The 15119-nt window shown below is 46.2% G+C and overlaps 1 protein-coding gene across 1 annotated transcript in view; it reads right to left on the bottom strand.

Annotated features, from left to right (window-relative positions):
- PRG4 (proteoglycan 4) overlaps nt 1-14879 on the bottom strand; it is an 18197-nt gene extending 3318 nt beyond the window's left edge. The window contains exons 1-6 of the mRNA XM_031059174.1: nt 14783-14879; nt 12382-12504; nt 10234-10353; nt 6818-6919; nt 1229-5345; nt 233-379 (exon numbers count right to left, since the gene is read on the bottom strand). Of these exons, the coding sequence (XP_030915034.1) occupies nt 233-379; nt 1229-5345; nt 6818-6919; nt 10234-10353; nt 12382-12504; nt 14783-14879 (4706 nt within the window). The remainder of the gene's footprint in view (nt 1-232; nt 380-1228; nt 5346-6817; nt 6920-10233; nt 10354-12381; nt 12505-14782) is intronic.
- Between the last annotated feature and the right edge of the window lie 240 nt (nt 14880-15119).

Here is a 15119-nt window from a genome sequence, read left to right as displayed (position 1 = left end):
GATCGGAGGGGACGGAGTCGGCTCGGGAGAGCTTCGTGAGGGGTGAGTGGCACCGGGGCGAGTGAGGGAGGAAAGAGAGGAGGAAGAGAGATGGGGCAGGTGAAGGAGGAAGAGGAGGAGGAGGTGACGGTGCAGGTGAAGGATTGGGTTCGGGAAAGGTGAGGGAGAGGGAGGAGCTCCGGCGCTGTGCGGGGGAAGGAGGAGGGCCGGAGCTGGAGCCAGAGCCAGAGCTGGGTAAGGTGAAGGAGGAGCGGGGCCATGCCGGGGCAGGTGGAGGATGTTCGGAGCAGTCTCACCTCGGAAGACGGCCAGGGTGCCATTGGGCAGGGCCACCATGCCGTCCGCTGGCTTGCCGCTGCACAGGTCCTTCTCGTCGTTCCTCTCTGCAAAACACAGCCAGGTGGGTTTGTTTAAGGTTCCACAAGAACGGCCTTAGCTTTCCCCTCGGCCCCGCCGGTGGGCCAGGGATTAATTCCTCATTGGGGACGAGTTCTCGGGAAGGTCGGCTCTGGTGCTGTGGCCCCGGCAGTGCCGAGTGACCAGGTGGGTGTCTTTGCTTATTGCCACCTAAGTACCTGTAATTCACGAAAACACCTACAAACACCTCAGATGCTACATACTCTAGGATTTTATTGTTCCTTTGAGCTGCTTTAATGGCTTCTCTTCCCTCTTGTTATTTCTTAAAAAAAATTATGCTTTCTTGCAGTTAAATATATATATGCAGTTAAATATAAAGGAAAGATGAATCTCATTTAGACTGAAATTCAAGTATTTTGCCTCTAAACCCCTAGTTTTTTTCCCCAAAAATATCTTTCAGTATCTAATTCAAAAATTGCCCAAGAACCTGCAGGCTATGTCTGATTAAAATAAAGAGAAGGCATGAAAAAGTTTGTGGCAAAAAGCATGACAATAGTCTTCTTGTCTCTTTTATATGATATTTTTAGTATGTGGCTACAAAATACCAGGTTAGGTACCATGAGGGAGGGTGGATATGCAGCCTGACTTCTAGCAATTTTTTCATGGGATTTAGAAATTTGTCATCTTTTTCCTTGACTTTTTGTCTGTTTGCATCTTCTACAATAGCAAGCAGGAGGAGGAGAAACTTACAGCAAACAATTTTCAGTAGGACCAATTACTGAAACCAATTATGGTAGATCGTGTTCTAAACTACCTGGAGGATTTAATTAATTCCACAGCTGCTGATGCTTTTGTACCTGCTGGAATGCACTTACCTGGTGTTTCTCCAGGGAACATTGGCAGGTCCCCAGCTTGTATTAAAGGCTTGTTTATCTCGGGCTCTTCTTTTGCTGGTAGAGTTTCAGGTTCAGTTGGATGAGGTTCTTCTACAGCCTCAGTGACCTCCTGGAAATATATTGTTGGCTTGGATGTCCCATTAGACACAAGATACATTTCTTCTATTGTGTCCTTTTTATCCCTTGTTGTGGTCTCTTTGGTAACTGTATGCACCTCTTCTTTGGCAGTACCAGGGGCCTTTTCAGTGACACCTTCCATTTCTTTTTCAGGTGTGGTGCTCATTTCTTTAATGGTTGTTTCCTCTTTTTTACCAGCTGTTGTCATCTCCACAATAATACAAGAAGCACCTGGGCTCTCTTTGTCTGCTGCTGGCCCAGCCTGCTCAGTGTCTGTAGTTGTCTCTTTTTCATTTGGTGTTACAGCCTCACTGGGCTTAGGAGTTGAATCTTCCTCAATGGTTGTTACCAGCACAGTGTGACTGGGCAAGGGAGCTGTGGCTGCTGTTGTTGCAGTCTTGGTGTCTGTAGAAGTTGTTTCTGATTCAGCTGCTGCAGTGACAGGTTCCTTGGCCGTAGGAGCTGTGTTTGGAATGTCATCCACACCTTTAGGAGAATCACCTGGTTTAGCTGTTGTCACCATAGCTGCAGTAACTGTGTCTTTCCCGGTTGCAGCTGTGAAAATGTCTTTAAGCAGAGTAGTTCTGTCTTTCTTTGGTGTTGTTGTCTCCTTGATCTCCATTGTGGTATCTGAAAGCATTGTCCCTGCCCCAGTTGTGGGGGAGTCCTTCCCAACTGTTGTGGGTGCAGCACTACTTGAAGAAGCCGTGGCTTTACTGGCCTCAGGGGCTGCAGGGGTGGTTGGGGAGTGAGCATCCTCGGCTTCAGAGGTGGTGGGAGAGTCTGCCTTGGTTGTAGGTTCATCTGGGGTTGTTTCTTCAGGTTTAGGAGTAGTGGGAGAGTCTGCCTTGGTTGTTGGCTCTTCTGGGGTTGTTTCTTCAGGTTTTGGGGTAGTAGGAGAGTCTGCCATTGTTGGCTCCTCTGGGGTTGTCTCCTCCGTTTTGGGGGTTGTTGGCTCCTCTGGGGTTGTTTCTTCAGGTCTGGGGGTGGCAGGAGAGTCTGCCAAGGTGGTTGGCTCTTTGGGTTTGATCGTTGTTGGCTCCTCTGGGGTTGTCTCATCTGGTTTGGGAGTTGTTGGCTCCTCTGGAGTTGTCTCCTCTGGTTTGGAAGTTGTTGGCTCCTCTGGGGTTGTCTCCTCTGGTTTGGGAGTTGTTGGCTCCTCTGGGGTTGTCTCCTCTGGTTTGGGAGTTGTTGGCTCCTCTGGGGTTGTCTCCTCTGGTTTGGGAGTTGTTGGCTCCTCTGGGGTTGTCTCTTCTGGTTTGGGAGTTGTGGGCTCCTCTGGTTTTGGAGTTGTGGGCTCTTCTGGTTTAGGAGTTGTCAGCTCCTCTGGGGTTGTCTCTTCTGGTTTAGGAGTTGTTGGCTCCTCTGGTGTAGTTCCCTCTGGTTTGGGGGTGGTGGGCTCCTCTGGTGTTGGTGTTGTCAGCTCCTCTGGAGTTGTCTCCTCTGGTGTTGGTGTTGTTTGCTCTTGTGTAGGTGTCGCTTCTGGTGGGGGGGGTGTCTCCTCTGGTGGTGGTGTTGTTTGCTCTTGTGTAGGTGTCGCTTCTGGTGGGGGGGGTGTCTCCTCTGGTGGTGGTGTTGTTTGCTCTTGTGTAGGTGTCGCTTCTGGTGGGGGGGGTGTCTCCTCTGGTGGTGGTGTTGTTTGCTCTTGTGTAGGTGTCGCTTCTGGTGGGGGGGGTGTCTCCTCTGGTGGTGGTGTTGTTTGCTCTTGTGTAGGTGTCGCTTCTGGTGGGGGGGGTGTCTCCTCTGGTGGTGGTGTTGTTTGCTCTTGTGTAGGTGTCGCTTCTGGTGGGGGGGCTGTCTCCTCTGGTGTGGGGGTTGTCGGTTCCTCTGGCGTTGTCTCCTCTGGTGTTGGTGTTGTTTGCTCCTCTGGAGTTGTCTCTTCTGGTGGGGGGGTTGTCTCCTCTGGTGTTGGTGTTGTTGGTTCCTCTGGGGTTGTCTCCTCTGGTTTGGGAGTTGTCAGTTCCTCTGGGGTTGTATCCTCCGGTGGAGGGGTTGTCTCCTCTGGTGTTGGTGTTGTCGGTTCCTCTGGCGTTGTCTCCTCTGGTGTGGGTGTTGTCGGTTCCTCTGGCGTTGTCTCCTCTGGTGTGGGTGTTGTCGGTTCCTCTGGCGTTGTCTCCTCTGGTGTGGGTGTTGTCGGTTCCTCTGGCGTTGTCTCCTCTGGTGTGGGTGTTGTCGGTTCCTCTGGCGTTGTCTCCTCTGGTGTGGGTGTTGTCGGTTCCTCTGGCGTTGTCTCCTCTGGTGTGGGTGTTGTCGGTTCCTCTGGCGTTGTCTCCTCTGGTGTGGGTGTTGTCGGTTCCTCTGGCGTTGTCTCCTCTGGTGTGGGTGTTGTCGGTTCCTCTGGCGTTGTCTCCTCTGGTGTGGGTGTTGTCGGTTCCTCTGGCGTTGTCTCCTCTGGTGTGGGTGTTGTCGGTTCCTCTGGCGTTGTCTCCTCTGGTGTGGGTGTTGTCGGTTCCTCTGGCGTTGTCTCCTCTGGTGTGGGTGTTGTCGGTTCCTCTGGCGTTGTCTCCTCTGGTGTGGGTGTTGTCGGTTCCTCTGGCGTTGTCTCCTCTGGTGTGGGTGTTGTCGGTTCCTCTGGCGTTGTCTCCTCTGGTGTGGGTGTTGTCGGTTCCTCTGGCGTTGTCTCCTCTGGTGTGGGTGTTGTCGGTTCCTCTGGCGTTGTCTCCTCTGGTGTGGGTGTTGTCGGTTCCTCTGGCGTTGTCTCCTCTGGTGTGGGTGTTGTCGGTTCCTCTGGCGTTGTCTCCTCTGGTGTGGGTGTTGTCGGTTCCTCTGGCGTTGTCTCCTCTGGTGTGGGTGTTGTCGGTTCCTCTGGCGTTGTCTCCTCTGGTGTGGGTGTTGTCGGTTCCTCTGGCGTTGTCTCCTCTGGTGTGGGTGTTGTCGGTTCCTCTGGCGTTGTCTCCTCTGGTGTGGGTGTTGTCGGTTCCTCTGGCGTTGTCTCCTCTGGTGTGGGTGTTGTCGGTTCCTCTGGCGTTGTCTCCTCTGGTGTGGGTGTTGTCGGTTCCTCTGGCGTTGTCTCCTCTGGTGTGGGTGTTGTCGGTTCCTCTGGCGTTGTCTCCTCTGGTGTGGGTGTTGTCGGTTCCTCTGGCGTTGTCTCCTCTGGTGTGGGTGTTGTCGGTTCCTCTGGCGTTGTCTCCTCTGGTGTGGGTGTTGTCGGTTCCTCTGGCGTTGTCTCCTCTGGTGTGGGTGTTGTCGGTTCCTCTGGCGTTGTCTCCTCTGGTGTGGGTGTTGTCGGTTCCTCTGGCGTTGTCTCCTCTGGTGTGGGTGTTGTCGGTTCCTCTGGCGTTGTCTCCTCTGGTGTGGGTGTTGTCGGTTCCTCTGGCGTTGTCTCCTCTGGTGTGGGTGTTGTCGGTTCCTCTGGCGTTGTCTCCTCTGGTGTGGGTGTTGTCGGTTCCTCTGGCGTTGTCTCCTCTGGTGTGGGTGTTGTCGGTTCCTCTGGCGTTGTCTCCTCTGGTGTGGGGGTTGTCGGTTCCTCTGGGGTTGTCTCCTCTGATGGTGGGGGGGTTGTCTCCTCCGGCGGAGGGGTTGTCTCCTCTGGTGTTGGTGTTGTCGGTTCCTCTGGGGTTGTCTCCTCTGGTGTTGGTGTTGTCGGTTCCTCTGGGGTTGTCTCCTCTGGTGTTGGTGTTGTCGGTTCCTCTGGGGTTGTCTCCTCTGGTGTTGGTGTTGTCGGTTCCTCTGGGGTTGTCTCCTCTGGTGTTGGTGTTGTCGGTTCCTCTGGGGTTGTCTCTTCAGGCGTGGGGCTGGTGGGAGGCTCGCTGTCGGTTGCTGCTGCCTCGGTGGCATCAGGGGTCGGGTCTTGTGTTGGGGGCAGGTCGGTCGGGTCCATTTCAGTCAGTGGCTCCTCTGTGGCGTCAGGGGTCACATCTTCTGCTGCTTCTGGAGTGGGAGGCTCAGCCTCAGTCGCTGGTTCGTCTGTGGCCTCAGGGGTTGTCTCTGCAGGTTCTGTGGTTGGGGCAGGAGTGGTCACTTGGATTTCAGGATCTACAGAACAAATACAAATTCGGTTCAGCCATTGGATTTACCATGCAGGTAGCTATTGTCTATAATTGTTTTACACCCATTAGCTATAGGTGCTTCCTTTGGAATAGCAAGTCCTTTTTTAACGGCCAAACTAACCTGGACCAGGTGAAATGGGAGTTCCTTTTGTCTGCATGGGACTTTGCAGCAGCTCAGCTCAATTTTAGGTGATCTCATTTGGCCAGCCGGGTGCTGCCCCAGGTTCATGGTTTAGTTTGGTGCCTGTTGGTGGAGCTGCCTGGGGTTTCCTGCTGCTTTCATGGAAAGGAAGCCACTTTGAAAAATAGTCCTTCTGACAGAACACTTCCCTTCTCAATCTGTTATTTTGATTTATTCCACTGCCCTGCATTATAACTTAGTCTGCACCAACAACCTGGAGGTAGGGAAGTAAGATGAAAATCATTCCTGAACACAGAGCCCTGACTGCATCTCCTGCTGTCTCTTTGTTCCTTGGCTTGTTTTCCTCATTGTGATGTATGGATTTAAGGCTCTTCTTACTTCTATTTATAGTTACATTGATATGAGTCAAATCCTTATTCAGCAAGAAGAACAGTAAATGCTTCTGCATTTCAATCGCTCCCTAAGCAGTCTCTCTGAGATTTTGCAGATTAGTTCTGCATTCACAAACGTGTGTTTAGTATGAGCAGTACATTGCAGAATAGGTTTCACTGCCATCCCTTGTAGCTGAAATACCATAAGCCAGCTGGGATCCTGTTACTGGTTATTTGAATTTCCTTAATTTTCTTTCATTTAACCCAGTACATGGATTTTAGGTTTTTGTGGGGGGGATTTTGTGGTTTTTTTTGGTTTGGGGGTTGGGTTTTTTTGTAATAGGAAATTGGAACAGCGGAAAATAAGTACTCCAAATCTAAAACAAAAGGAAGAGGCTGGGAGGATTAAAATATTGACTGACTTCTAGTGTCTTTTCAATTGTGCTTCAAGTTCAAACTGGTCTCCTGAGTTATCACTTCAAATGCTGGAACACATTACCAAAGAACACAGGAAAGCAGCATATTTTCCAGTCAGAATAAATAAATAAATGTGTTCTCTGAAGCAGCCTAAGGCTGGCTTGATTGGAGCTAAAGAAACCTGCTAGGACATTTTCCTGTGCTGCCAGTTCACCACTGTCCCACCCTTCCTGTTCCAGGCATGGATGCTGTCCAAGACTGACAATGGTCTGTACCCTGTGTTTGGAGGATGTGTGTGACAGCCCAATAGAGACACAGGAGACATCACCTCTCTGCACCATCTGTGCTGAGTGAACTCTCCAAAGTCCTGAGGGCTCAGTGAGGTAATCAGTTTATAAACCAAGTGCTTCCAAGCTTGCTAACTGTCTGGTAATGTCTAGGATCAGCTTTCTATTTCCAGAGCAGGAAAATGGTCTTTAATTTTCCTTCAGGTAACACCCATCCTTGTGCATCCATATACTTGCCTACCTTCCACAGCTTCCTCTGGTGACTCTTCCTCATCTGTGGAGGACCTTTTAGATGTTGATTTGTTTTCTGGGGGAGTCTCCGGGGTTGGCTTTTCTGTGTGTGCTGAAAGAGAGAAGTGCTCCCATTAACAGATTATTTTATCTTTATAGGTGCTTTGTTTCAACCGTATAAGAGTGATTACAAAATTTCAGTCACCCTCTTCTACTTAAAACTAAGTTTCTTTTCATTTACAGGATTATTTACACAAGTATTTGTGTGAAAAAGAGCAAAAATACCCTTTTGATCCTGAAGTATTTCATCACAGATGGAAGTAATATTTTTCCCAGAAGTTTGAGGTGAGGCATTATTAGCTAATGGCAATTCTGAGGTGGGAAAAGAAATTAATGCTGAGCAGAGCTCTATGTTCTGAAAATTTGTCTTTTTTTTCACTACAGATGACTTTTTACTACTTGACTTTCACTACAGATAACTAACTCTAGTGGAAATAGGAGAGCTGTCACATTAGGCAAGAATTTACTTAGATAATCTCCTTGCAGTTCTTCAGATGTGATAATTCTACACAAGTGATTGTTTTGGAGAGGCATTTTAAAAGAAATGGTTTCCTTGAAGGAGACAGGAGCTACAAAGCAGGCATGGACCAAGGAAACAACATGGGTATTAAGCTAACTTCTAGCAGGCTGAGTTTTAGGAGAAATAGGAGGTTGTGTTCAGATTTTCCAGTTCTGAAGAGTGAATGGAAATTCAGTTGCATCCAGTAAGAGCGAGATAATATTTTGTAATTAATTGTTGGCCAAATTGTACAATTAGAAATGAGCTACTGGCATAGCCTTGTAGAAGTAACTTGTTAGTTGTGAAGGAAATGTGACGGAGCTCAGGGACCTGGCCAAATTATTTTGATCCAGCCAAGGGAGCTGGTAACTGCCAGAGGTGTGTGTAATCAGCTTTTTACAAAAGGAATGGGATTTTTATCTCCAAGGGATGACCATGGTGTCAAAAGATTTCCTTTCACAGCAAGCTAGTGCTCAAAGCAAGGAAGGTTGGGTATTGCACTATATCCTGAAACATTTATTGAGGAAGAGAGAGAAATTGTTGTAGTTGAAGCTGAATGACTCCTTTGGAAGCCAATTGCTGGGGAGGGGAATGTTTTGTTTTTGTGTGTACAGGTATTCAGGGATTAAAGAGCTTCTGGAGGACAGGGAAGTTAACAGGGAGCTCTGGATATGCATCGAACAGTTGCCTTTACTATACAGAAAAAAATGTTCGGAGGATGCTAAAACAGCAAATTTATTCCAAGAGGTTTAACAGATTTCTCAGTTATTCGCACATAACATAAATAGCAAAATACTGAGTACAGTGTTTTGGGGGATTTCTGCTGGATTTTTTGACAAAAATTGATAGCAAAGCTTAGTACAATACAGAAAAAAATTCTTTAAGATTAGGAACAATTGATTAATTCTTCATTCTATTTTAACTGATGTGAAATGGTTTAACAGTGTTTTGTGAGTGTTTGGGTGTGATAAACTCAGCAGAAAGAGGGAAATATTAAGCAGCCTCATAAGCAGCAAATTCACCTCAATATGCTTCCAAGACACTTTTCTAGACATTCAGTCAAAAGACATAGCATCTGTCTGCTGGATATAGACTCTATTTCAGCCTAAATTACTGTGCAATTGTGTGGCAAAGCCAAGATGCTATCCCAGCACTTGGGGACCACTTGGGTGAAGAGAACCAAATGATAATTGTGACTTGTGTTGTGTGTCACACTGCAGGCTTTGGGAATTGGCTGCTTGGAGGTGCGCTGCTCTGTGGGTGCAATGACCCCCTGCCAAGCGCCACTTGTCAAGTGTCTTGACAGAAATTAATTTAGGTCTGTAGGTACCAGAAAGGTTTAAGGACATGATGGAATTAAACATATTCTGTTGTTGTTTTTTAGAGTTCATTTGCTGGTGTCCTTAAAGCTACATGAGGGCGGGACTGCACCTCCAGATCTGTGCCTTTGTGCTCAGCTGAAACCCCACCAGGCTCTGCAGAAAAGGACAGAACAAAAGAAGTGACTGATTTTGCCCTGGACTGAGCTTACAGCCTAAAGGTAAAATGTGTGTTTTCTTAAATTTTTTTCTTGCTACCCTGTCAACATGTGACATGCAGTTCCTCCCTCCTGCCTCACAGGATGGGTTTCTGGGTTGGGCTGTTCTTCCCACGCTGGATTTGAGATGGAGAGAATGCAGGATGTGCATCTCTAATATGCTGCCAGTGACTGCTTGTGGTGACCCCAAGCAAGTGGTCTGGAGGTCCAGGTATTACTATCCCCAGGCATAGAGTAGCCATTCCCCACTTTTGGATGGGTGGGGATTTTAAGGGAGATGAACCTTCCACCTTGTTTTTATAAGATGAACTCAGCTTTTTACTGCAATTCATTTATTCATCTGCACAGTGGAAAAGGCCCAGGGGAGGTAGTGGGGACAGTGGCTAAATGTGAGCTAGGTGTGCCAAGATGGACCAGAGGTCAGTGGCCCCTGGGCTGTGCCAGCCCTGGTGTGGGCACAGGCCCAGGGCTGTGGCTGTGCCCTGTGCTGGCACTGCTGAGGGACTCCAGTGCTGTGTCCAGTTCTGGCCCTCGTGGCCAGAGAGACCTTGAGGGGCTGGAGCGTGCCCAGGGAAGGGAACAGGGCTGGGGAAGGGTCTGGAGCACCAGGAGGGGCTGAGGGAGCTGGAAAGGGGCTCAGCCCGGAGAAAAGGAGGCTCAGGGGGGATCTTCTGGCTCTGCACAGCTCCTGACAGGAGGGGACAGCTGGGGGAGGGTTGGGCTCTGCTCCCAGGAACATAGGATAGCACAAGAGGAAATGACCCCTAGGAGCACCCGGGGAGGTTTAGGTTACGAGGCTGCCCAGGGCAGGGGTGGAGTCCCCATCTCTGGAGGGATTTAAAAACTACGTGAATGTGGCACCTGGGGACATGCTTTAGTCGTGGCCTTGGCAGTGCTGGGGGAATGGTTGGATACAATGATCTCAAAAGGCCTTTTCAAACAAATCTGTTCTGATTCCCCAATTTCTCTCGCTGAATTCTATTATTGATGTGCAGACCTTATCTTTACACGTGCTATTCTGAGGAAGGGCTCCAACAGAGCATGGCTAGTGCCAAAAGAGCCAAATGTAAAATACAACTTTAACCTCAGAATTCACATCTTGGTGATGGCTTCCAGGATATCAACCTGGATGTTTCCATAAAGTGCTTATGCTTCAGAAGTTGGCCAATTTGTTTGTGAAATTGGTTTTGTTATTTTTGTTCTGTTTTGTTTGGTTTGTTTTGTTCTGTTTTCTGTTTTTCAGCTGTCACCAAAGCCCACACAGTGTTGTTTACGGTACAGCACCTCTGCTTAAACATGTCTTTGAGAAACAGATGGAGGAATTTCTTACCCTCTTTACAGTGCTTGGCGTAGTCTGGGCAGCATTTTCCGTACCGCTCGCAGTCGGCGTCGCAGTCGCACTCCCTGCCCCTCTCGAAGGCTTCGAAGCAGCGTCCCTCGCAGGAGGCGGCTGCAGGGGCAGAGAGCACAGTCAGGCTTTGGGCCAGCTCACCTGCAACGCTGGGACCTCTCTACAGTGAAGTCATTGGCTCGAGCTGTGCCAAGAGCAGCTCCATAAAATCAGGTGCTTATCCTGGTCTGATCCAGGCTTTGTCTTTGATGTGGGGTTTGGATCAGGCAGTGCCACCGGAAGGGCACTGTGCCGTGGCAGTGACATTGGATTGACAGTGTGATAAAACCTGACTGCCGCATTCACTTTAGCCAGGTCCCACCGTATGAGGGTTCTGCTTCTCCAGCCACAGAGAGGTGATCTCAAGAGTGATATTTAAATTCTGGGCTGGGTTTGCAGGAAGGTGTTCACCAGGGTATCCCTTTGCAACAAAAATGACGTGTCTACCAAAGCATTTCTGAAAAATAATTCACCTAATTAGGTCACAACCAAGCGTACCTGGTGTGTCCAGGCAAACACTGCAACCTAATTGTGTGAACAGGTTAGCCAAGTTACCCCAAGAGACCAGTTAAGAACTGTTTAATACAGTTCTTTAATTATTAGTACTAAAGGACTATATACCATGTTTTGACATGATTAATAACCACATGATTTTAGTATTTCATGTTTGGTTAACTTCTGAAACTTCACTGACCAAAACTGCTATTTCGTATCAAATAATGACCATGTACAAAGCTATTAGACTTCAGAAAAAGAGCTTTCTCTTCATATGTCTCCATTGAAGTCATTGTCCCTGTGGCACACAAGGCATAAAATCATGTTATACAGTTAAATCACTATCAAGAAAAATTAGGATTGCTGTATAGGCAGATTCTGAACATCTTTGGATTACTGCAGTTGTGGAATCAGTGTTGGTGCCACAAGTGGATCCATCCCACGTGCACAGGTGAGAATTATTTTTATTATCTTAGGTAAATTTTTATTCATAAATAATGCCTGGCATTTCTGTCATTTAGTCAGTGTTGATTCCACACTAGCTGGAAAACAGTCCTTAAGAAGACTGTCTGTATCCTTTCAGGATGGCACCTACTGTGCTTGCTTGGACTCACTGATTTGGAGTAGAACAGGGAAGACTTCCTCTAGCCTTAAACTTTTAGTTAAATGTGGTGCAGAAGCCAGAATACCTTTAGAATCTGACCCACAATGAATAAATAGTCTCCATAATTAAAATGCCTCACTCTGCATCTTCAGCTGTGAGAAATGCTGATGTCCCCCACAAAGAAAAATGAGGATGGGGGAGACTGAAAGGCAAAGTGTCCCCAGTGTGTGTCTGGGCAGCAGAACTGGAATTTTAGGGAATGCTAGGTCTGCATTTTGAACAACACTCAGTGGTGTAGCTGGTTCTGAGAAGTATTTGTTACTCCTGTAACCCTACTGGAACCACAGTGTAGTGTAACAAACTACTGTTATCCAATTCACTGACATTTCTGACATTGGTGATTGCTAAGAAAATGCTTTTAATGCTCACTAAAGCAGTTTGAAAAACCTTTTTTATTTACATTGTACAGCTTTGCCTATAAATAAATGATAAATTAATACTCATCCAAAAACCTTTTCTAGCAGACTCTGGACATGGTTCAAATCCAGAGTCAATTTCTGTCTATGGACTATATGGAATGGAATCCTGGCTTTGGATTAGACTCCACAGCATCCACAGTTTAAATTTGAGTTGGAATATGCCAGAATTTCTTTCTGCAAAACCCTAAATTGGCTTTTACCACTTTTTCTCTTTGTTTAAGAGACAGACACATACAGTACAAATGCACTAAGGAGTAGAAAACAAACAGTTTTTGCTGATCTTGCCTAGTTCTGCTGTGTAAAAAGCAAAATTCTTTGCTTGGCTACACAATTTTCTTTGGATTGCAAGAGGTTATCCTGAATATTTGAGGGGAACAACAGTACATATATGAGAGGGAACAAGGACACAGCCAACCAACAGACATTTAAGCATTCAGAGGAGACACTGGTGTGGTAGGGAGCTGGGAGGGGAATTTTGAGGAGAGGAGCTGGTTGTGTTTGGGAACTTACCCACTGTGCAGACTTTCCTGAAGTCAGGGCAGCACTCCATGTAGTGGTGACAGTTAAAATCACACTGGCAGTCATGATCTCTAGAATACCCTGCCCCACATCTCCCTGTACAGCTTGATACATCTAAAATCACACAACACTGGTGTAAGCATTGCCCAACAACAACAGTCCTTAAGGAAATGCTGAATGGAAAAGGACTAAAGCTTCTCTCTTTTTTTCCTACAGAATGTGGTTTCTTCACTCAGTACTGCAGAAGATGAGGGCCTGGTGTGACCCACCCCACCTCTGAAGGTGTGGGGAGCAGAGGTTTGCTCTGAACCAGCCTGAGGACCAGCAGCAGCATGTGTTCAGGTTAGAGGGGTCTTCCACTGAGCTAACTTAACCCTTTTCTTCTGAAAACTAAGGAATCCTTGAGGATTGGTTCTGTAGTATGACCACAGACTTCCAAACTAGTCCCTTTGACAGTATATCAGCTTTGCTGATTTACTCTCCAATTTGATTCACCCTCTGTATGACAACAGGTGTGCATCTGCACACCCATACCTGACAGACCCCCTAGGTGTCTGATTTTTACTGTTGGTAATGCTGTTCCTAATAACCCATCTAATCAGGCTAGCTTGCAAACTGGAGAACGCGGTCATAATAAATACAGGTCCCTGAAACCATTTTTATTGGAAGTTTCAAAATCTGCCTACTCCCTACACTATATTTTTTCCCTGATGTCAGGGAAGAATTTGGTATCAGCTCTCAGGTTAAGAACAGTTGGGATCTAGCCCTGTAACTCCTATGAAGTACATTTTGGTAATTAGAAGATTATGTACTAGCACACTAACAGAAAAGCTCATCCCGTAATGGCTTTACTGCCAGACTGCTGGGAAATGCTGGATAACAAGAAATGGTGCAGATAACAGGTGGTGAAACAAGACATCAGGACGTGTCCTGCTTTAACCTGTGAGCACTCCAGCTCAGCAGTGCCTTGCTACCTTCTGCTGCCAAATCAGATATTCACCCTGCAATACCCACTTCCTCTGTGAAATCTCTGCTAACACAACCAGCTAACAGCTTCTTCTGGACATGAAACATGCAGGACCACAAGTGAAGCGTCCCTAAATACAAACAAAGAAGCTGAACAATCAGCAAGCCCAAACAGATAATCAGCTGAAACATTGAGGAACAACAAGGAAATAACATGTAACACAACACGACACCAAAGACAATTGCTAACAGCACACACTCCACGTGTGTGTCTCTGAAGGAAGAGCATGAGACAACAAATATTATATCTATTACATATACAGGGACTCTCAGCCAGTACTTGTAATGCTTGTTACCACTTTGCCACAAATAGAAAAGTGGAACCTAGGGACAACTGGAGACATTAATGGACTTGAGTTACTGGGCTATTAATACAGCAATTGAAAAGACAAAATGGGCATCTTCCTTTATGGATATATGCCCAATATATTAAACCCTTCTTCCTTTATGGAAAGAAAATAAGTCCAGTAGTTATATGGATAATATGTAGTAGTCCAATAGTTGCACCTCTTCCTTCATTTGTTTCTTTTAAGTTTATGGCTTGTAAGTTATGGAGTTACTTGTAAGGAAGTGCTTGAATAGTCCTGGTTGCTGTTGGCAAAAGTCTTGATTTTTGCTGAAACAGGTGGGAAGGCATCACTTATCAAGGGGTCAACGTGAGATCGCATCTGGCATGGGGTGTGCCCTGAGGAACTTCTCAGATACATGACATTGTGCTTTCTGCTATCAAGTAGTAATAAATCACTTTCTACCAGCAAGTAACACCTAGTGTCATCCCCCTGAAAATTTGAGAGCTATTAGAGAACTGCAACAGCACAGGATTTGCTAGGGGGCATGTTCTGCTTCACCATAACAGTGTTACTTTAGTAAGGAATTAATTATAGAGCTTGAAGTATCATTAGACAAATAATTCCCTAAATTTGCCTCAGTGGTGTAATAATGGTGCATTTAATGGGAAAGCACTTAGCAAGGTAGAGACATTTCTTTCCCAGAGCTTATTGAAATATTTCTAGCCAAACTTTGTGGATATTCTCAAGTTAGATTCTTTCTAAATCAAATTGCAAATCACTAGGGCTAAATACATCAGTATGAGGGCAAGAGGCTCTGTAGGCTGCCTAAAGAAAAAGTAATAGGTTCATATATATTTTACATTATATTTATATTTTTATCTTATTCCTCAAAAAAGAGCACCATGCTACACCAAAATTTATTTATGAAAATATTCAGTGATGATAAAACTGAATTATATTTCCTATCTCAATAAAGTTCTAGAACCTTGTCTTTTTATGAAGATGCATTTGAAATATTCTTAGTGTGTGTCACACACTCCTAGACAGCCTCCCTTCAGTGTTGTGTGTTACAGTACCTTGAGAAGACACTTCTGGAATCAAGGACAGTGAAAGGACCACCAGGGATAAGCATAGTATGTTCCATATGATCATAACTTTCAGGTACGACATCATTCCTAAAAAGAAATAATCTCACATCACTATCTGCAATTCACTTAATTTGTAATTTTTAAAATGCTGTGCATATCTTCATATACAAAGACTAGCTTGATAAAAATGTAAAATAAATAATAAAACTGTTGAAGGAAAAATCGCTAATTTAGTATTGCTCCATAAATTCCCTCTTGATTATTAGTCAATTAGCCATTAAATTCTGTAGTAAGACTATAGAAATTCATTATGAACAAGTAATAG

This window comes from Geospiza fortis, unplaced genomic scaffold (genome assembly GCF_000277835.1).
Source record: "Geospiza fortis unplaced genomic scaffold, GeoFor_1.0 scaffold229, whole genome shotgun sequence".
Lineage (NCBI taxonomy): Eukaryota > Metazoa > Chordata > Aves > Passeriformes > Thraupidae > Geospiza > Geospiza fortis.
The sequence above is the reverse complement of the archived record's forward strand: the minus strand, read 5'-3'. Positions and strand labels throughout refer to the sequence as shown.